This window comes from Balaenoptera borealis (assembly GCF_965194805.1).
Source record: "Balaenoptera borealis genome assembly, chromosome: 8".
In the NCBI taxonomy this organism is placed as follows: domain Eukaryota; kingdom Metazoa; phylum Chordata; class Mammalia; order Artiodactyla; family Balaenopteridae; genus Balaenoptera; species Balaenoptera borealis.
The window spans coordinates 76066428-76089172 of record NC_138865.1 but is presented as its reverse complement, the minus strand read 5'-3'; the positions used below and the strand labels follow the sequence as shown (position 1 = coordinate 76089172).

General features: G+C 35.4%; 1 protein-coding gene across 1 annotated transcript in view; it reads left to right on the top strand.

The window, feature by feature from the left end:
• ALDH1A1 (aldehyde dehydrogenase 1 family member A1) overlaps nucleotides 1-19250 on the top strand; it is a 54499-nt gene extending 35249 nt beyond the window's left edge. The window contains exons 8-13 of the mRNA XM_082401456.1: nucleotides 3416-3518; nucleotides 5094-5278; nucleotides 8128-8292; nucleotides 11562-11719; nucleotides 13596-13670; nucleotides 18641-19250. Coding sequence (XP_082257582.1) covers nucleotides 3416-3518; nucleotides 5094-5278; nucleotides 8128-8292; nucleotides 11562-11719; nucleotides 13596-13670; nucleotides 18641-18713 — 759 coding nt within the window. The 3' untranslated portion in view covers nucleotides 18714-19250. The remainder of the gene's footprint in view (nucleotides 1-3415; nucleotides 3519-5093; nucleotides 5279-8127; nucleotides 8293-11561; nucleotides 11720-13595; nucleotides 13671-18640) is intronic.
• The last annotated feature ends 3495 nt before the right edge of the window (nucleotides 19251-22745 follow it).

Sequence of the window (22745 nt, the reverse complement as noted above, 5' to 3'; positions counted from 1 at the left end):
CTCTGCATCACTGCCTGCTTGTCTTGGCTCATCCCTGAACCCCTACAGCACTTTAGGGGTACTTTACCTGCCCCCTCCCCCCAAAAACTTTGATATGAGAAGACTAGGAAACATCTAAGTTCAAATTCTAAGTCTACCCCTCCTAGCAGTATGTCTTCCAAAAGTTAAGTATCCTTACTAAACTTGAGTTTCTTCATATGTAAAATGGGAATAATATCTACTTTATTGAGTTGTACCAAATAAAACTGAATAAGCTAATGAGTAGTAAAACATTTAGCATCCTACAGAGAAGTCACTGAATGGCATGATTATTGTGTGTTCTAGAGTCATTTCCATTCTCTTGTTCCTTCCCTCACTCTTTAATTTCTCACACTAGTTCATAAGGTGTGAGGGAAGAGGTCCCTTCTCCACATAATATTTCTTCATCGCTGCCCCATCACTTCCTGATTACTCCATGTATCTTTTCATCCCCGCAGGCTTTTGCTCATGCGTGGCCACACCTACTATAATGCGGCTCCCATCACATGCCCTCTATGGCTTTCTCCGCAGTCCCAGGAGCATCCTGAATTTAAAAACTTTCCATCTGTGCCCCCATTGTCCTTGATATATAATTATGATAGCACGTGCTCCTTGCTTTGTTATGTATCTCTCTCCCTTTTGCTGACTATCCTCAAAGACTATCTTATTCATTCTCATCTCCAGAAACCAGTACAGTAACTACTTCTGATTGAGTATTAAAGAATTAAGTGTGACTAAGATGATTTTAGAAGCCACACAGAAAAATCAGTCTTTCTGGGTCCTCTTTTAGCTTCAAGTTCGTTGCTTTGCAGATAGTAGTGAACTTGCCAAATGCCATGAAAGAGGCAAACCATGGATTTTATGTTTTTGTGGTCCATTGTAGCAGTCATGCTCATTATAAAAATGTTTCTGGCAAGGTAAGAATTTTAATGTCCCATTAGATTCATTTAAAACAGAATCCAACCCACGTTGTGCAGGATGTGCTAAGTTAGAACATTTTTATGAGCATTTGCTACTTCTGCCCCACAAGGGCAACGCCATAATATCATGGAACATACTTTTTACCATAGTCTAAATAGTGCTTATCCTCTCTTCATTGTAGACCTTTTTGAGAAAAAAATGACATTTTACTTTTTTCCAAGTGAGGGAACAGAATCATGGGGCAAAAACTTATGTTTCCTTATTTTGACTTTAGCTAGACCTTTGGGAAAACTCAAACAAACCTTTTATTTGCCATCTGAAATTGCACAAAGTAAAAGTGTAACCTTTCTTTCTCACTCATACTTCTAACCATTCTTCATGCTAGTTCTTTTGACATTTGTAGCTTTTAGAAAAATGCCTCTGATCTTACTCCCTTCCCCAAGACAAAAATTATCTGCTTTAATAAAGTTTCTCCAGCAAATCTTTCTAAGCTAAAAACAAAAATAAAAAACAAAAAAAACCCTCCAAAAACCCTCAGAAAATAAAAGAAAGATGCAGAGAAAGAATTTGGAGAATTCGAAGGGAGAAAGGCAAAGATTATTGTCTAGAAAATACAAAATTCTTAATCACCTCAACTGAAAACTCAATTTGGGGCTTCCCTGGTGGCGCAGTGGTTGAGAATCTGCCTGCTAATGCAGGGGACACGGGTTCGAGCCCTGGTCTGGGAAGATCCCACATGTCGCGGAGCAACTAGGCCTGTGAGCCACAACTACTGAGCCCGCGCGTCTGGAGCCTGTGCTCCGCAACAAGAGAGGCCGCGATAGTGAGAGGCCCGTGCACCACGATGAAGAGTGGCCCCCGCTTGCCGCAACTAGAGAAAGCCCTTGCACAGAAACGAAGACCCAACACAGCCAAAAATAAATAAATGAATTTTTTTTTTTTTTTAAACTGCCAACTTTAAAAAAAAAAAAAAAAAAGAAAACTCAATTTTTGAAAGTGGTCATAAGAAATATGTTGTGGAACCAAAACGGGATATAAGAGAAATTTCAAACAGGTTTCTCCATTGCCAGTCTACTTTTAGTTTATTTTTATTAACCTACATTTAAGGGTTTGATTTAGTGCATGAAGATTTTAAATAAGATGAAAACATTAGCAGATTAATTAATGCTCTACTCTGTAATGCACAGTAGTAGTCGGTTCAACAGTCAAAATTTAAACACACATTCAGCAAGCGTCTACTTAACTTTTATTCAGTTTGAGATAGAAACTTTTTCTTAAAATCTGATGTGTTGAGGAAGAAAAGAAATCCAGAGAATAAAAGAAGCAAGATAAAATGAATCATCTTGTAAAAAGAAAAGATCCTTTTAGTGTACTAAGACTTCAATAAAAAATAATAAGGAAGAAATAGTTATATTAAAGAAAGAAAGAAAGAAGAAATAATTATAAAACAGGCCAGATTTTAGAAATGAGAAAAATATAAAGAACTGCAGAAACTAATCATCATAGGAAGTGATCCATAAAGCAAAAAAATGAAAACTCTTTCTCTGAAGACAGGCCACTAGCATTAATAAGAAACAAAAAAACAAAAACAGTAGGATTCCAGCTAACTGAAGTAGCAGCACAGAACACAGACCCAATTTCTTTCTCCTAACTCCACTGTTCAAAGGTGTGGAGGACAGCATGAGAAAGAGGGAAAGTGAGAGCGAGAGACATGGGGGAGAGGGGATATCAGTTAATCAATAGTTAAGTGAGCCCACTCTGACAGATAGTGCTGAGAAAAGGTATGCAATGATAGGACATTGTCACTGCTACCAGGGAGGCAACATCTGTTTGGGAAACTGATATTTATACAAATAATACAATCCAAGAGAAACTCTGAAACGAGTCCTCATGAGGGCACTTATTGGAGATCAGAGAAAGAAACGGTCACGTTCACCTTGAGTCATCATGGATGGCTTCAAAGAGGAGCTAAGATACAAGCTGGACCCTAAGGAAGGGTAGGATTGGAGGCAGCCCAAGTCAGGGTAAGACCTTTGGGTCTCATTATAAATGAGAAGCAGAGAGAGATTCGAGGCTGGTAAATACGCCACTTTGTCTGGATAGAGTTTTCTGGATTTCAACAGAGGGATGAAAAGTCAAAATAGATAAATTATGGTTGGATCATGATATGTCAGACTGATCAGAAGAAAGATGAAGTTCTGATTAAAATGAAAAATAACCTGTCTGGCCATGTACATCAAGATCATGTACATCAAGATCAGCTATCACGTTCAATATATCTGTTTTCATGATCCATCATATGTTTATGCTTGGATGGAGGAGTCTTTGGTATCTGAAAGTGCCAAATCTGGAAAAATGCCATTTCTCCCTAATGAAACGTAACTGTGGCACAAACATCATATAAATTTAAATTGCTAAAGAAACCTGTCTTCATGAGAGCAGATTAAGCCTCCTCCTTTGTAATGCTCCATTTCAGGTTGGCAAAATGATCAAAGAAGCTGCTGGGAAAAGCAATCTGAAGAGGGTGACCCTGGAACTCGGAGGAAAAAGTCCCTGCATTGTGTTTGCTGATGCCGACCGTGAGTAAAAGTCACTCTGCTCGCTTCTCACCCTTCTCCTTTTTGGTGTCTGGTAGTGCCATACAGTGAAGGGTTTGCTTCTAACGTCAAAGTGTAAGGCATTAACCAGAGTCCAAAATTACTCTTAAAAATCTCTTAAATTGTCCTAAAGTTATAACGCCTAGATAAGTCCAACACAGACACAATTTCTTGGTTTGGAATAGATTGCTATTTTCTCAGCTGAACTCTAGGGAAACTAACTATTTTGCATTTAGGGGCCATAATGTATATTCTTAATTCCATACCTTTAAATATTAGCATCACCTTAAGCATGGTGAGATACCCTCAGATACGTTGGACTGAGACCAGCTGGAGAGACAGCAAGTTGCACATTTGTCGTCTCCCTTCTCTCTGGGTCACACGCTCATTGAATAAAATGGCCAGAGGAAAAGGATGCCTACTATTTAAGTAATTTCTCTCATTTTTTTCTAGCAGGTGTAGTTGAATTTATATATATTAAATCTCTAATTATGATGTGACTCCATTATACAATATCCTAGGTTCATCCTGATTATATTATCAAGTAGAATCCCACAATTATTTCCAGCAGAAAAATAAGGTCAAACGTTCATCTGTCTCTTTAAGAGCTGCGTTATTGGTCTGAGGCAAGCAACACAGATGACTTATGTTGTTATTGTGATCTTACCTGAAGCTTTTTAGAGCACACTATCTTATACATTCTACAGACATGACAAGATTTCTGATTTTACCAAATCTTCCTGTAAACTGCTTTCACTACAACTAAGCGGATGTGATTAGTTCACAAAGTAAAGATAACAATATCCAATTGCTACAATGTTAAATTAAATCTTCTGCATTTAGAAAATTAAAATGCAAAGAAAACTTTCTTCTGGTTGTTTAGGATCTACTAATGAAGCAAACTATTTCCTCTTTTTAAGACCCACGCAACCATCTCAAATAAACAGATAAGAAGAATTTATAGGCATATATGAAATAACATGGCACACTTTACATAAATTTGGAAAAATTTTTTCATAGAATAGGGTTGTAAGGTGGTGGGCAATTCTGAATATTAGTTGTTTGGGGGTTTTGGGGGGGTTTATGGGTTTTTTGTTTTCAGAAATATCACTTTTTCTATTGATTAGGGTATCTAAGAATGTTTTTAAATTCTTATTTAATGTAATGGATATTTTATATTTTCTTTGTCATTAGTTAAAACCTGAGGCCTGAAAGAAATATTCACAGTCGTCTAATTATAAATGGAGATATTTATAAAAATCACTTGCAGTGAGATTTGATCTTAGGATAGTTTCCACATTCTTGGAATTGCGCATATTAAAGTTGTATTAATAACCACTATTATTTCAGAGTCTACTATTTTTACTATCATTTTAGTAGCAAATAAAGGATCAGAAAGGTTAATGTGTCACCTGGCTGATGAGGTAGAATATACTGAATCTATGACTATATGACTCCTGATTTTTTTATACCACCATATCACCTCTGAGAAAGATGTATAAACATATGTAATCTTTAGAAAACATCTCTTCTTTAACATGAATGTCTTCTTTGCAGTGGACAGTGCTGTTGCATTTGCACACCACGGGGTATTCTACCACCAGGGCCAATGTTGTATAGCTGCATCCCGGCTCTTTGTAGAAGAATCCATTTATGATGAGTTTGTTCAAAAGAGTGTTGAGCAGGCTAGAAAGTATGTTCTTGGAAATCCTCTAACCCCAGGCGTCAGTCAAGGCCCTCAGGTGAGTGTAAAATAGACGGAACAGCGTTCACCAGGCACAAGAATAAAGTATCTTCTCTAGACCTGGTTTTACTTGAATACGATTACTTCCCATTCACATATCTTCCCAGGTGACAATACTGTATCAGTTTGGTGATTAAAAAAACAATGAATCTAACTCCCAATGGTAAAGAAAGTATCCTGGTTTTGTGTTGCCCGGTTATCACATCCAGAAACAGTTGAAGAGATATGTTGGAAATTAAAGATGTGAGGAAACATAACGAATGCTGTAAATTTGTTTTCCTCAATCTGTACACCTCTGAATCCCTATTTACAGTTCCTATCCACTTGGAAGTTCTTATACAATCCTATTATTTATTCTTTCCTCAGCATCAATCCTTTTTCTCGGCTTCCATCCCCAGATACAGGCAGCTGGCACACCTCTATAAATTCTCTCCAAAGTCTTTAGTTACTCTGACCTTCTAAAGATAGCATGAGTGTCCTAAAAAGTCCCGAGTTCCTGGCTTTGTGGCAAACTTCCCATTTTAGTTGTTAAAGCTCAGTTATCCTCTAGGGTTCCCATTTTCTTCTGTCTGCTTAGAACCATTGTCAACGAGAGTGTCTCTCTTATCCAAAGCTCACCCTTCCCTCTTCATTACACAGCTCTCTGTTCATTGTCTGCTTTCAAGCTCCTGGACCTTTGGTTCTAAATTTACTCCTGCCCTTTGAGGTCTTGATCCAGAGCAGAGTTTCTACCTGATCTCATAGAGCTTACAGTCTAGAAAGTTAAAAGGCTGTCTTGGATTTTCCTGCTCAGGCCAAGATACCCAAGTAAGAAAATTTTAGGACTTAGGCAATACCAAATATTGAAATCTAAAAGCCCTAAAATAACTTAACTGGTAAATGAAGTAAAACATTTTGTTAAGTCTAATCTTGTTATATTTTGTATTTATCTTTGTATTTAGTAACTACATAGAAGTAGTTGCTAATTTTGATCATATTGGGTAACTTTCCAAATGGATGCCAAGACATGTATTAAATTCAATTTTGACTTGGTCTCCCATTCTAAAAAAGGATGGGATTCTAAGGTTTTAGCTGTGATTGTTTCTTTCTCTAAATATCAATCTGTCTATTTATCTATCTATGTAAAAGTAAACACGTTTCCCATTTGCGATACACATCTATCAAACAGACATAAGATAGATGATAGATAGATAGCTTGATAGATAGATAAAAAGAAATATATATGTGAAGAGGAAAGAAAAGAAGAAGAGAGAGGAAGGGAAGAGAAGATACTTAATATTAAACATTGTTGGGCAATATTTTCCCCCATCAGGGGATCTGCACAATTCAACCGGAGGCTCAAAAATTGAGCTAGAACACTTCATTTTAAGAAAATTTCCATTCATAGGGTTCTTAAGTAAATAATCCAGTAATCTAACTACTTAACATAATAATTTAAACTTTATAAGTGAAAACATTTTTGTCACAGGTTGCACTGAATAAGTAGAAAAAGTAGATACGTTGGGACTTTGAGGAGTAAAAGACCGAAAAGCCCCTGAAGCTTCTTTACCCTTTGAAATACTCATTTGTTGTTATAAGAAAGAGCTTATGGAAAGAGACACTCATTTACTAAGCTTTAATATATATTCTAATTTATAATATAAAATTATATATATATGTGGATATCATAACTTCTTTTTCAAATGAAAATACTGATTATTTCCAACTTTTTAAGGAAATGTATATTTTGGTCTTTGAAATCAGATTGGAAAAGGACTTTACCAAGGAAGAATTTGTTATATGTGTAAATAGTATTTAATCTAATTGGATATGGAGCTGGACTGTGTGCAGTGAGAACTTTGAAAACTTTTCCTGGGATTTAGAAGATAGGGGAGATTGCAGAGTCAAAGAGGACGATAAAGAACAACAGTTTTTAAGTAGTAAGAAGAGTCAAGGCAAATTGACAAGAGGCTCACACCTTAACTCCAGGATCTCCAATGTTTTTCCTTTAAAACCTAACCCTAGCCACATCTGAGACAAGGCAGTCTTCACCAGTGGTTTGGAGTCCAAGAATCACCCAATCCTTCAACCCCCCCAAATAGGGACTGAGGCAACAGGTAGTCCCAATTCCAGTGCATGGAGGAGAGGTATGGACTCCTGATGTTCCCAGCTAGAACTCTGTAGTCATTCTTTTCCTTGTAAAAATAAACCATTTAAGTTCTGTAGTTCTTGTAATATATTTAGATGTGGTCCATTTAACAAAGCAGGTTGGCAACAATCAGGACAGGTCAGAAATTAGAACCAGACCTACTCACTGCCCCAGGGGGACCTAAACTGGGTGGGATAACCAGGCTGTGGTCAGCATGGACCCTGCCACAAGGGGATGGTCAGGATGAAGAGAAGCAGAGGTCGAGGAATCTTCCTAAAGTCACAAAGCATCTGCTTTCCAACTGCCATGTCTAATTAACCCAGTATCAAAGTTTTCTTTTTCTTCTTTCACCTTTTAATTTCATTTAGGATTACAGTTTCCAGGTAAGTGTGGTTGATGATTAACAGACATTTCTTCCTGTAAATAAATGACAGGTGTGTGAAAAGGTTTACACATGTTTGCAGTGCCAATACACTTCTCTTACATGGCTGTGAAACAAACACTAAATACAAATATTTATCTTCAAGGTTTCTTTCCAGAAAAGTCTTGAGATAAAATATACCCAACAATAAATCTGAGCCTCTGTCAGCTGTTTTGGTTGAATATTTAACTTAATGACAATAGCCTAGCATTTTGAAACCTTTATTTACAGGCGGGGCAAAGTATTATCTTTACGAGTTGCTATTTTTTTTCCTTTTCATGTGATATTTTTCAAATAGATTGATAAGGAACAATATGAAAAAATACTTGACCTCATTGAAAGTGGGAAGAAGGAAGGGGCCAAACTGGAGTGTGGCGGAGGTCCATGGGGGAATAAAGGCTACTTTATCCAGCCCACGGTTTTCTCTAATGTTACTGATGAGATGCGCATTGCCAAAGAGGAGGTAAATGGTTTCATTCTGTTCTGTTCCCTTTGTTGCCATATTTTGTCTGTGTGGATGTATACAAAGTATTCCTGTAACATTCTCAGCTCTTTGAACACCTTTTCCAATAAATGTTACTTTTCATTTCTAATACTGATAAAGGATTAATTTATTTTTTATTAAGACTAAAAATAGTCAGGAATTCATTGGGCAGGCCAAGAACCTCCAGTCCACTGCAGATCAGGATGCTTAACAATTTCTAGGTGCTTCCTTCACAGATTTAAAGTAATAGAAAATACAATTCCACGTTCATTGTTGCTTTTTCTCCTTTGGAAATAATATATTTGAAAATAATTGGAAAAGAATAAAGTGATATGCCGTTTTTTAAAATTAAACTCCTTATTTTGAGATAATTGTAGATTTCAGTTGCCATTGTGAGAATATAGAAAGATCCCATGTACTCTTTATCCAGTTTGCATCATTGGTAACATCTTACAAAACTATAATATATCACAGCAAGTATGTTAATATTGATACAGTCAAGACACAGAACATTTCATCACCACGTGAATCTCTCATGTTTCCCTTTAATAGCCAAATCTATTATCCTTCCTACACCATCCCATCCTCAACCCTTGGCTTTCTCTTAACCACTAATCTCTTCTTTATTTCTGTAATTTTGTCATTTCAAGAATGTTACGTAAGTGGATTCATACTTCATGCAGTCTTTTGGGATTAGCTTTTTTTCACTCAGCGTAATTCTCTATAGATTCATCGAGGTTGTTGCATGTAAGGATAGTTTGTTCCTGTTTATTGATGAGTAGTATTTCATAGCATGGGTGCACCATAGTTTGTTTAACCATTCACCCTTTGAAGAACTTTGGGTTGTTTCCAGTTTGGGGCTACTTTTAATAATGCTGTTATAAACATCAGTATACAGGTTTTTTGTGTGAATGTAAGTCTTCATTTCTCTGGGATAAGTGCCCAGGAGTATAATCCTAGGTCATATGGTAGATGCAACTTTTTAAGAAATTGCCAAACTGTTTTCCAGAGTGGCTGAACGATTTCACATTCCCCTTAGCAATGTATGAATGATCCTAATTTCTTTGCATCCTTGCTAACATTTGTTGTGACTATTTTTTATTTTAGCCATTCTGATAGGTGTGATAGCTCACTGAGGTTTAAATTTGCATTTCCTTAGTGGCTAGTGATATTGAACATCTTTAATGAGCTTATTTGCCATCTGATAACTTCCTTGATGAAATGTCTCTTCATTTCTTTTGCTCATGTTCTAATTGGATTGTGTGCTATTTACTGTTGAGTTTCGAGAGCCCCTTATACATTGTTGATACTGATATTTTTTTGGATGTGTGGTTCACAAATATTTTCTCCCAGGCTGTAGCTTGTCTTTTCACCTTCTTTACCAGGGTCTTTCTCAGAACAGAAGTTTTTAATTTTAAGGAAGTCCAATTTATCCATTTTTCTTTTTATGGATAGTATTTTTGGTGTCAACTCTATGAACTACTCTTTGTTTACTCCTAAATCCAAAAAAACTTTTTTCTGTGTAATTTTTTAATTCTTTCTGAAAGCTTTATAGTCTATGTTTTACATTTAAGTCTATGATCCATTTTAGGTTAATTTTTATACAAGGTGTGAGATTTAAGTCAAGGTTGTTTGTTCATTTGTTTTTGCCTATATGTTCAATTGCTTCAGCATCATTTGTTGAAAAGGTGTTTTTCTTCCATTCCATTACTTTTGCAACTGTGAAAGTTCAGTTGTGCATATTTGTGTGTGTATCAATTTCTGGGTTCTCTACTCTTCAACTGATCTATGTGTCTATTTCTCTACCTATACTCTCTTTTTTAATTTATTTACTTTTATTGAAGTATAGTTGATTTACAATGTTGTGTTAGCTTCAGGTGTACAGCAAAGTGATTCATATATATATATATATATTCTTTTTCAGATTCTTTTCCCTTATAGGTTATTACAAAATATTGAGTATACTCTTTTGATTTTGGTAGCTGTATGGTAAGTCTTGAAATCGGAAAGACTGAGTCCTCTCACTTTATTCTTCTTTTTCCAAATTGTTTTATCTAAGCTAATTCCTTTGCTTTTCCATATAAATTTTAGAATAACCTTGTCCATATATACTAAAAAATCTTGCTGGAATTTTGAGAGGAGTTGTGTTAAAATTGTGTATATATCAATTTGGGGAGAATTAATGTTTTTATTGTGTTAAATCTTCCAGTTATTGAATATAGTAGATCTCTCCATTTATTTATATCTCCCTTTATTTCTTTCATTAGCATTTTGTAATTTCTGGTAACAAGTCCTATATGTGTTTTACTGGATTTATACCTAAGTATTTTTTGAGTGATTGTAAATGGTATTTCTGATTTCAGTATGCACATGTTCATTGCTAGTATATACAAGTATATTTGATTTTTGTATATTTTCTTGCATCCTGTGACATCACTGAACTCAGGTACTCTAGAAGATTTTTGGATATTCCTTGGGAATTTATATGTAGACAATCATGTCATCTACAAATAGGGACAATTTTATTCCTTTGTTTCTAATCTATATGCCTTTTATTTCCTTTTCTTGCCTTTTTCACTTGCTAGAAATCCAGCACTATGTTGAATAAGAGTAGTAAAAGTGGGCATCTTGCTTTGCTCTCTATCTTAGGGAAAAAGCATTCAGTATCATATCATTGAGTATGATGTTAACTGTAAGATTTTTCATAACTGCCTTTGACCAGGTTCAGAATGCCTTTCTATTTTTAATCTGCTGAGGGGGAAAGGAGGTTGGATTTTTGTCAAATGCTTTTTCTGCATCAATTGAGATGATTATGTGATATCCTTCATTTTCCTTCATTCTATTAATATGATGTATTATATTGATTGATTTTTGAATACTGAACCAGCCTTGCATCTCTAGAATGAACCTCACTTGGTGATGGTGTACAATTCTTTGTAGGTATTGCTGAACACTATTTGCTAATATTTTTTAGGAATATTTGCTGTAGTTGATATTGGTCTGTGGTTTAAGGGATATTGGTCTGCAGTTTTGATTGTTTTTATTGATAATAAAAAGACATTTAGTGATTGCTCACTGTGTGCCAAGTACCTTATAGTTAATATAAAACGTAAGTATATTTACATGAAATATAATAAATATAAATATTTTATTTATATATTAGATTTATATTTATAACTATAATACAAAATAAATATTTAGTTGTAACCTATTACTTTGATTTATTTCATTCATTTCTTGTGGTATAGATATTTGGACCAGTGCAGCAAATCATGAAGTTTAAATCTTTAGATGATGTAATCAAGAGAGCAAACAATACTTTCTATGGCTTATCAGCAGGAATTTTTACCAAAGACATTGATAAAGCCATCACAGTCTCCTCTGCTCTGCAGGCCGGGACAGTGTGGTAAGTCAAACCTATGTAATATCACCTTTTCAATGTTAACCACATCAACAGGCTACTTTGAATTTTTTCTGACTTTGATTTTTTGTTTGGAATCACATGGCCTGCTGCTTGAAAATAAAACAAACAAACAAACAAAAATCCTGCTGTATTGGAAGAACTTTAGAAGAGCATAGAAGATAGATAGATAGATATAGCATATATATATATATATATATATATATATATATATATATATATATATATACACACATATCTATATCTATCTATCTATATATATATATACACACACACACATATATATATTTAACTCTATCCAGCCTTTTGAAATTACTTGCCCAAAATATTCTATTGATGTTTGGCTAATACAATAAGTATTATTATTATAAATAATTTCTAGGCACTTGGCACTATGCTACACACAAGGGAGATAGAAGTTCTGTTTAATCAAGATAATCAGATAGTAAGACAGCATTTATTCAGTGCCCTTATGTATACAAGCATTTAGTTCTTACATCAGCTTTTTACTCTGGGATTATTAGAGATGTCTGAAGGTCTTAAATTGTAAGAACATATTGCCTTTTGAGGAGCACGTCTGTTTTATATTTGACCCGGTTTATATCTCTGATGTTTACACTTTAATTTAGAGTATATAAGTGCCAAGGCTATACCTCTCAAACTGTCACATCCCCTGCCCAGCCCCCCGTCTCTGGACCGCCTTGTTAGTAATTTTTGATCCATCAGACCTCACTTTGTCCCCTCAGTCCCAGCAACAGCCCAAGATTATTTTCTTCCCGATAATGTCACAACCAAATCCACTGGACGTTGAAAAGTATTTATCCTTGAGAGACAGCCAAGAAATCCTTGCCCCTCTTGATAGCTCTAGAATCATTTTTCTTAAGCAAAGGGACATTCATGATTTAGTCAGTATGCACTCTACGCTAAGCACCACGTGGCAGTCTTCACATTCATTATCTCATGTTACCTTACTACAACTGTTAATTGGTGTGGCAAATTTATTGACGGAAAAACAGAAGCTTAGTGAGGCTGCATAATTGATCGAGATCATGCAATAAATGACAGCTGAGATTCAGACCTATTTCAGACTCTAAAGCAGTGATTCTCAACCCTGGCTGTACAGTAGAGTTGTCTGGGGAGCTTTAAAAATATCTACACTGATTTGGGTAGAGGAGGGTGTACATCAAACCCACCAATTATATCAGTTTCTGTGACTGAGTCTGGATGTAGGTCTTTTAATTTTTTAAAATTCTATTTATTCATGTTTTTATAATTATATGTTCATAAAAGCATTTTGAAACATTTTTTAAAATATGGCAAGGGATAAGCAAATTAATAATGAAATCGAACTCCTGTCAAGGCCTCTGTTTAAGCAATTTTTGAATTAATTAATGAAAAAAGTGAACTAAGTAATATGAGACATATTACAATTATAAAAGAAAATTAATTCTAGCCTGTTAAGTACACAATCCACAAGAGAACTACAAAGCTTACTGAGTATAGGCAGTAAAGAACACCCATCCAACAAATTCGTCTCTCACAGACCATATCCTTCCTCTTATGGTACGTTGGGTATTCTATCTTTTATAAGTCAAGCTATAACTTCTCAGGGACATGATGTACTGCCAAAATGGCTATCCACACATGGAGTTGGACCATTTTTTTTAAATTCCTAGGCAGTATATATACATATACTTATACTCCTGCATTCTAATTTATGGTGCTACTTTTGTTCAAAAATGACTATGTAATATTAAAATTAATGGAGTTGTTAAAGAACTCTCTGAATTTCAAAAATTCCAAATTTAGGAGTTATTTCATAGGTTAAGTATGACCTATAACGTACTTATTTTCTTTTCAGGGTTAACTGCTATAGTGTGGTATCTGCCCAGTGTCCCTTTGGTGGATTCAAGATGTCTGGAAATGGTCGAGAACTGTAAGAATAACTTTCATTAAGATAAACACTTATCTTGATAAAAATGGTTCTCACTCTCAAGGAATTAATCCTTAGTTACTGCTCAGATTAAAACCTGCCTCTGTTCTTTCCTGGAGATTAATACTGTCAAACAGCTTTTTAAATGCTGGATTTACCCCCAAAAGTGCAAAAAGGTGATGGCAGAGGGAAATACAATTTATTAAACTCTTACAATTCACAAGGGATCATACTAAGCACTTTACATTGGTTACTGAAATATTGCCTACTTTTAGAATTGTTTGCTGTATACATGAATGTAATATATTTGGGAAACATTTCCAGAAAGGAGGTGGAAACTACAAATTGGTGATTGTAAGAAGTGTGCAAATATAAAAACAGTTTAGCTATTTGAATATGCCTCTTACATAAGTAAATTAGGTGTCTTTATATCAAAAAACTTTTCAGTGTAGGAGTAATAATTCTCATTTGTTGAGACGACAGAAAAACACACAGCAGATGAAGGAGCAGGGTCAAAACACACTAGACTTAACAAATGAAGAGGAAATAGGTAGTCTACCTGAAAAAGAATTCAGAATAATGATAGTAAGGATGATCCAAAATCTTGGAAATAGAATAGACAAAATGCAAGAAGCATTTAACAAGGACGTAGAAGAACTAAAGAGGAATCAAGCAATGATGAAAAACACAATAAATGAAATTAATTCTCATTTGTTGTAATATTTTTGATGTAGACTCTAAAATAACCTGAATGAGTTATTTTTGGTACTAAAATCTAAACTGAAAGAAAAATTTAACTAAGGAAAACATGTTTTATAGTTATGACTAGATTGAGGACATATCTATTATACAAATGCATTTATGAGCCTTCAGTTGCTTTTCAAACCAGGAAATACTGACTTTTTAAAAACGTGCACATACATATTTACACACAGAAAGTAGTGGCAATGTGTTTGGTCAATTTTGTTCAAGCACTTTTAACCATTTTATTTCTTAAAATTTTCTCATATTTATCAATAAATTTAAAAAATCATCAGGAAAAGACACATTATATTCAAACCTTATGGAATCAAACATAGTAAAGCTGCTCATTTTGTAAACAGCAAGTAAAAGTGAGTCTCAGCTTCTAAAGGTCATGAGTGCCTTAAAGAGCCAGGTACTTGTCATTTAAATAAATCAGCAAAATCACAATGAAACAACTACCACTGGGGAGTCAGTGAGAAGAGGGCATGTTAAAATGATCCATCCTCCTTCTCAATATACTTTCATTAAGTAGTTACTATGTATATGAGGTCCTAGGAGCCCCAGAAACACGGTACCACATCCCACCTTCCATATAATCGTGGTGGCAGGAGGAACATGTAAAAATATAGAGAGAGCAAAATAACCAACACACCCTATGAAATAAATAGTAACAGACTGGGAGTCCGTGCCTCGTGAAGGTAGAGAAGCAGTTAAAATGCAGAGCGCAGTATCGGAGGACGGAAAATCTGGGCACCACCAGACTATAACATTCATGTCACCTCGCTAACTCTCACTGTTTCCATCTGTCAGACAAGCTCAGCATTTGTGGTGGGGATAGGAGTGGGAGAAGAAAGTAAAAGGTCTATGAGCTCCTTTCCATGCTTGAGGTTCTGTGGTTCTAACCCCGGTGAAAATGCAATGGGTAAAAACTTAAAGACCGTTGATAGAACAAGAGAAGACCTAACAGAAAAGGTAGGACTTGATCTAGGACATGTAACAAGTGTAGGATGTTAGGAAGCAGAGAAGAGGGCATTCTTGAAGGAATGTTCCATGTGGCATGTTGAGGGGTTAGTGAATTTGCCTGACAGGGGGGGATTTATGGGGGTGAGAAGTGTGATTTCAGAGTTAAATAGGATACAGATTAAGAGGTCTTGAATTCAAGAAAATCGGCTTACATATATTAGTGGAGCAGGGAAAGCGATGGATAGCTTTAGAATGTTGCTGGAGAGGTGGAGTGGGCAAAAGATCAATTTGTCAAAGGTGCACACGGCATAGTAAACATAACTGGAGACTAACCAGCTGCCTGTGAACTCTGACTCCACCACTTGGCTAGCCACACAGTCTAGTTCAAGTTGCCTAACTTCTGAGCGTCTGTTTTCTCCTATTTAAAAGGGAAATGTTAACATTCCTCTTAAGATGGTTGTGAGAGTTAGGAAACATACTACGCCTTCATTCCCTAGCACCGTATCTGTCACAAAGCGGGGACTCAACAAATGGTTTCATCCTTCCCTAGCTCCTTGTCTTTATAATATCCATTATTGGGGAGTCCCTTGGCAGCACTAATTACTTTGTACAAAGAGCTATAACAAAAGTTAGATTATTTTGAAGATCAGATTACTGCTGGCCCAGCTATCTAATACACTTCCCTAGGAATGTCAAAGATCAAATAATCAGAAGGGATGAAATAATTAAAGTAGACGAAACATATCAATTTTGCTAAATACAATTTAGTCAAGCTTTATGTTCGAGACATATGGTAAGCAAATAAGAGGGGGATGAAAACAAGAATCAACCATCAGTAATTTCTTAAAAATCTGGACTGTGAGTATAGATAATTTGCTTCTTTGAAATACAAAGGAAAAAGTTATACTGTAATTTTTACTTCAAAACTTCCAGCTGAGGATGCCAGTGTTGATGTCTATCTGAAACCAAATTTGGCAAATTTAATAAATAAGTCATTTGCTGCAAGATGTTTAAAGAGAATGACTGAAGCAATAACCTCAAATGACTCCCAAGAGTTCAATTACAGTTTATCTTCAAAGATAGAAAGGTAGAATTGATCAGTTGGGAAGAGTTCTCAAAGAGCTAAAAATAGTAGTATGCACAGCCCAGTGTGGTGGTGGTGCTGAGTGCCCGAACCAGGATTTGCACCTCAGGTCACGGTGCTGGCCCTGCAATGAGTTAAATGGTAGAAATCTCTCTCTCCGTGTCATTGCACTAATTTTTACTTAGACTAACATAGGTCACTTGAGACTTTACTAGTATGCCGTTTCAAACTTAATTGGCTCTCAACACCTCACGAGATATTTCTTTCTTCCTGTCCCCTTCAGAAATGGGGAGAAATAAAGTGGTGTAAACTGGTGGGCTAACGTGAGTAGTTTTTGCTTGATTATATTTGCCAAACCAGTTCGGCAAACATTTCCTGTGCCTACTTAATTAGTGCCAGGCTCATTTCTGGATACAGGGTGAAAAGCAGGCGTAACTTGTTACTAGCATCTTATTACTCCAGTGTGGACTCTGGATGAGAAGCATGGGTATCACGTAAAAGTATGTTGGAAACGCAGAGTCTCAGGCCTATCCCCCGACCTGCTGAAATAGAATCAGCATTTGCATCAGGTCCCAGGTGACTGGTACATTGACAGTTTTAGAAGCACAGAACCAATAACTCATAGGCTAGTGATATAAAGAGAAATATAAGGATGTTTTTGTGTTATATCATAGACATAGGAATTTGTATACATCGGAACAGTAAGAAGCAGGGCTTATTTCAGCTTGAGTAAGACAATTATCACACTTTGTACTCTCCTGAGAGTTTCAAGTGTCCATGTAACCCAAAATACAATGGAAAGCCTATTGGCAAAAATCATGGGTTAATATATCTAACTTTGTGAGATAAAATACTTACTAAAATATTATCCTTTAATGGGTTTCAGACAACTGAGGCTAAACCCTTTAATTACTTTGAAGAACATGCTCATTGAAGCTTTTAGAAGGTATTTTCAGAAGCTTAATGGCCCAAGAAAATAATCAGTGTAAGAGGATTAGGTTACCCGGGAGAAAAAGATGTCTTCTACATACCTGTCTACCTCACCAAAGGAGAGGGGTAGAAAAAGATCAAGATCTTTTTCCTCTGTAAGCCTACATGTGCATGAGTGTTATGATTTTAAGAGTACTCTTATGTACATGTAATTTAATCCTTTCATCAAAACCATATAGAGAATAATTTAGCCTAATCTTTTTAGTTATCTCTTTAATGAAGGGTAAATCACAGTCAGTTTCCAAAACTGGTAGGAGGTCTCAATAAACCTGATAACAAGATACCAGGATTTTAATTGATCGACTCAAGTTAATTCCTGATCATTTGGGTTGGAGTTAAGAGTTATATAAGCAAATGACAGGGGTTGCATAAATAGAAAAATCCAACAACCACAAAAAGCCCAAAAGCCCTGAATTTTAGGCCAATGAACCCTCTCCCCCTCTTAAACAAAACAAAACAAAACAACCCCACCCCCAAATAAAAAGTTGTAACAGTTAAGGTCAGATTTTTGTTTTTTTGGTTTTGGGGGGTTTTTGTTTTTGTTTTTGCCAAGAATCAAGAACAAAAGATGTTATCAAAACTACAACTAGAAAATATTTTGTTTTAAGCCATATTAGGGCCAGTTAGAGTGAAAATAGAAGCCTGGTCATTTTTAGCCCCTTCCTCATTTCTGGACCAACTGGACATGGTAAATACACTAAACTGAGCTATACTTGAATTTATAGTTGTTCTATACTACTCAAGTGATTATAAATTACTACTTTTCCTCTGGTAATATAGCCATCTTATTTATTTGAACCTAAGCTAGATATGATAAAATTCTTGTTGGGCCGATTTGTGTGTGTGTGTGTGTGTGTGTGTGTGTGTGTGTGTGTGTGTGTGTGTGTGTGTTGAGCCCTTTTATAGTCAAGCAGAAAAAATGTCAAAAATGAACAATTTCTTTGAAAGTCTACTGAGGGTACATGATCATTTAAAAATGCAAAAAAATTATTTTAAAAATTTTCCCACAAGGGGATTTATATAAGACCAGATATCTTATGGTTGGCTAGCTACTATTTGAAATGCTTCTGTACACAGAAAATATTTTCCATTGTCCCTAGCCAGATCAGCAGGAACAAACTTCGACTATCATTGACCATAGTATATTTGTACCGCTCTGCTAAATTCTGTTCATTTTTTCCCCTCTCTCTAGCGGAGAATATGGTCTCCATGAATACACAGAGGTCAAGACGGTCACAATCAAAATTTCTCAGAAGAACTCATAAACTACAAGAGTGCAGAGACGACTCCTCAATGGCTAAGCACCTCCTTCAGTGGCTAATATATCATAGTGGGTTTTAAATGCAAAATTGTTCTCTCTTTCATTTTTTAAACATGAGCTAATCATATTAGCATTAATACTACACATAGAAAACTTGATATGTAGCTTATTCTGAAGGAATCATCTGCCTTCTGATATGTGACACCCAAGTCCTACCCATAATGAAAATGATGGATTTGGATGCAAGATCTCTCTAGCTCTGTAACAGTCATGTGCTTTTCTTTGTAGCTACTTGTCTAGGACAAACATTTTATGAAAGAGGACCAGTTATCATTTAGCTTCTTTCCCTTGACCACCCCTTGAAGTACTTACCATACCTGTTAACTGCAGACTAGATGTGCTCTGTTCCCCGTAGTTGTGAAGCCCTTGGAGTTTGTTGAAATGTTTCCTAGAATGTCATGTCTGCTTGTCAAATGAAGTAATGCCTGAAATACTTAGATGTAATCTAAACATAAAGCTTAATAAAAACAACCTTGCATGATTCTTGTTCAGTGTGAATTTTTTAAGTAGAGTCTTGGTTATGGTGATTTACTCTCCCTGTCACTCAAAAGCAGTGTTAAATTGAGCATAAAGATATATTTAAAAATAAAAGTCTAATCTACTTATTCTCAAATAGGTAAAGAAACAAATTTTATTTTCTGGAGGAATTCTTGCAATCAATAGCAAACATTTGAGATAGATGGCTTCAGTCCTTCAGCAAGCATTTATTGAGTTCCTACAAAGTTCTGGGCACTATGGTAGGTGTTGTAGAAAATAGGTGAATAGTGGATGGTCCATTATCCAAAATGCTTTAATATGTGGAGAACAAAGACACTGTCTGAAAAAAAAATGATGGCGCATATGACGGAAATGAGAATTCGAAGAACCATAAGATTATAGTAATATGCCAAAGGGTAGTGATACCAGTAACTGACGGACTTGGGAATGGCCTCATGAAGGAAATTTGACTGGATATGAACCTTAATGATGAGCAGATTTGCAGTGAATAAAGAGGAAAGAAGTCCTACAAAATATTCCCTCTGGACATGTTCCATCAAAAAAAATTCTATATAATATTTTCCCCTGTTGGAGTTGCAGATTGCACACTGGCATAGTCTAAGTTCTGAGAAGTCCTACAAACTGTTTAGTTTTGTTTAATAGTTTTTTTCCCCAAAATTTATTTAACCAGAGGCCTTGCCTTCCCCTCACCCTCATTTAATACTAGTTAACATTAAGAAACCCACATTGGAAGATGCTGTTCTATGCAACGAGGTAGCACTGAGTGTTCTGAGCAGAGATCTGGGGATCAAAGGGAAGCAGCTGGGAAAATGTCATCTGTAAAACTAACTGGACCATATTTACATATTTGTGCCCTAGACAAAGAGCCTCTTCTTGTTGCGCTCCCATGTGGGAAGTGACTTAAGCCCAAGTGTAATGTTTTTTATGTATTACTATACATATTCTAAAACTGTTAGTTCAGCAGCTGAAAACTTAAGCCTAGTAATCTTTAGGATAACATTTTTTTTCAGATTCAGATTTTATATAAATGATTAAGTTTGTCATTTTACATTAACAGATTCGTTAGTGACACTGTTACTAGGACATTCTAATGGCTGTCATAGTCAAGTGCAACAATGTGTGAACGAATGAAATTTATTAGCTTCTTAGACCTGAAATAATTTCACCCCCAATTGCAAGAGTTTCTCTAACTTGTATGGGCCTATAAAATTTGCCATCTGGACTATCTTATGCAATTTGGGACATAATGACCATTTTGAAAACAGGAAGAACTAAAGTCTAGGGAGAAATGAAACATGTTAGGACACTGAGAAGGGAAAAAAGCCAAATACAGAGGAAGGTTGTGTTTTCCAAAAACCAGACAGTGTCTACATTATGAAAAGATGTGTTTAAAACCATGCATAAATAAATAGGTAGACAAGTTAATATTGTAATGGCAACCCACCAGAACATTTTAAAATGTAGAACAAAGAGGGATGAACACAGAACAAGACAAAAGCCAGAAGCAAGTTTAAATATTTGAAAATTAAATCTCCCTGGTATAAATAAGACATTACAGGATTAAACAACAAAAAAAATCTGTTTAATATTGGCTCATCCTGACCCTCTAGACATTATCTGTGTTCCTTCTCCTCCGCTTTCTAAAGCCATACTGGCAATAATTCTTAAAACCTTGAAAAGTTAAAGGGTATCTTATTAGCCCATGACTACAGGAAGTACAATAAGGAATTTTATCATAAAGAATTCAGTTCTGCAGTTGTAAATATGATCTCATTGTCCTCAAACCACCTGGCAGAAGTATTTTCCTCTCTAGGAACACCAAAGTTGGAGGTAACTGTTTAGGCAGAGGCAATAATATCAGAGGTCAGATATGGATTCTCAAATGTCTAGCATCTTTTTTTTTTTTCATTTTTTAGGATACATGTTTCTGGGTTTATTTTGAAATAACCAATGAGAAATAGGGAGAAAATATTTTTCTTAAATTCTTGTGGCCAACTAAAAATAGAGTTAACTCAAAGTAGGAAATTTTAGTCATGTCTTCACATAATTCAGGAGGGAATAATGGACCCCAAAGACACCTTTCCCTGGGCAATGCATGTAATTTTTTGAGTATCTAATTTCACTTGGACTTTTAGAAGTGTGCAAGTACCATCAACGAAACTCTTATCTTTTGGTGACTTTTGCAGGGTATATCAAACAACTAGGTTACATTTTCACATGAAGCATAAGTTCCCAATTAGACTTTCATTTGCTGATTCACCTTGGGTTCTTTTTTAATGCTCTCTGGAAATGGATTTGAGGCTTCCCTTTTTTATATTGAGAGAATATATAGGAAGGAGAATTAGAGAAGATAGCTAAATTCCCTGGATACCAAAATTCAGTGACTACCAGGAGGGCATGCAAGCTCACTCTTGTAACATGCTGGGACTGTGGTAGCCTGGAAGATATCATCCTGAGTCAAGATACAAATGAGAGGGAAATAGCTCAGTTATCCCTTTGACATTCTGTAGGGGAGAAGAGATGGCATCTCTCTCCAAAGGCAAGGCCACAAAATTACCAGGAGTGATTGAGATTGCTCTAGACCATGTCTTTAAATCAGTCTTTAGATTCTGGGTGGTGGTTTTATTCCAGGGGAGAAGAGTCACATCCATTAACATCTGTAAACACTTAGGATAATTCCAAAATCCCTAGAAAGTCAACTTTATTGCCTAGTAGAATATCTATGGCAAAGGTATTGCAATGTTTTTTTGCACATTTACTTTAATGTCATGTGTCAACTAGTTTCACGAGCATTTAGTTTAGTTTTGTTTTGTTTAGTTTAGTTGTGTTTTAATGGACATCTGAGTTTTATAGAAAAGTTCATAGGAGGCTGACATGGCACTATCCTGAAATGATTTCACTAGAGTTTCAGGATTTTAGATTTTTTTATTTTTTGTCAAGTCACTTAAAGATTCATCAGGCCTTGAAAAATATATTTTACAAATCTGATTAGGCTGCCAACTATTTTTTTTAACTTTTTATTTTAAAATAATTTCAAACTTTTGGAGGAGCTGGTATAGCAACACAAAGAACTCTCATATATCTTTTATTCACTAATTTAAAAAAATTTTTTTTACATTAGGTCCTTATTGGTTATCTATTTTAAATATAGCCATGTGTATGTGTCAATCCCAAACTCTCAATGTATCCCTCCCCCCAACCCTTCCCCCCTGGTAACCATAAGTTTGTTCTCTAAGTCTGTGAGTCTGTTTCTGTTTTGTAAATAAGTTCATTTGTATTTTTTTTTTTTTTTAGATTCCACATATAAGTGATATTATATGATATTTGTCTTTCTCTGTCTGACTTACTTCACTCAGTATGATAATCTCCAGGTCCATCCACATTGCTAAAAATGGCATTATTTCATTCTTTTTAATGGCTGAGTAATAATTTTTAATAATTTTAATAATTTTTAATATTTTCCCACATTGACTTTTTC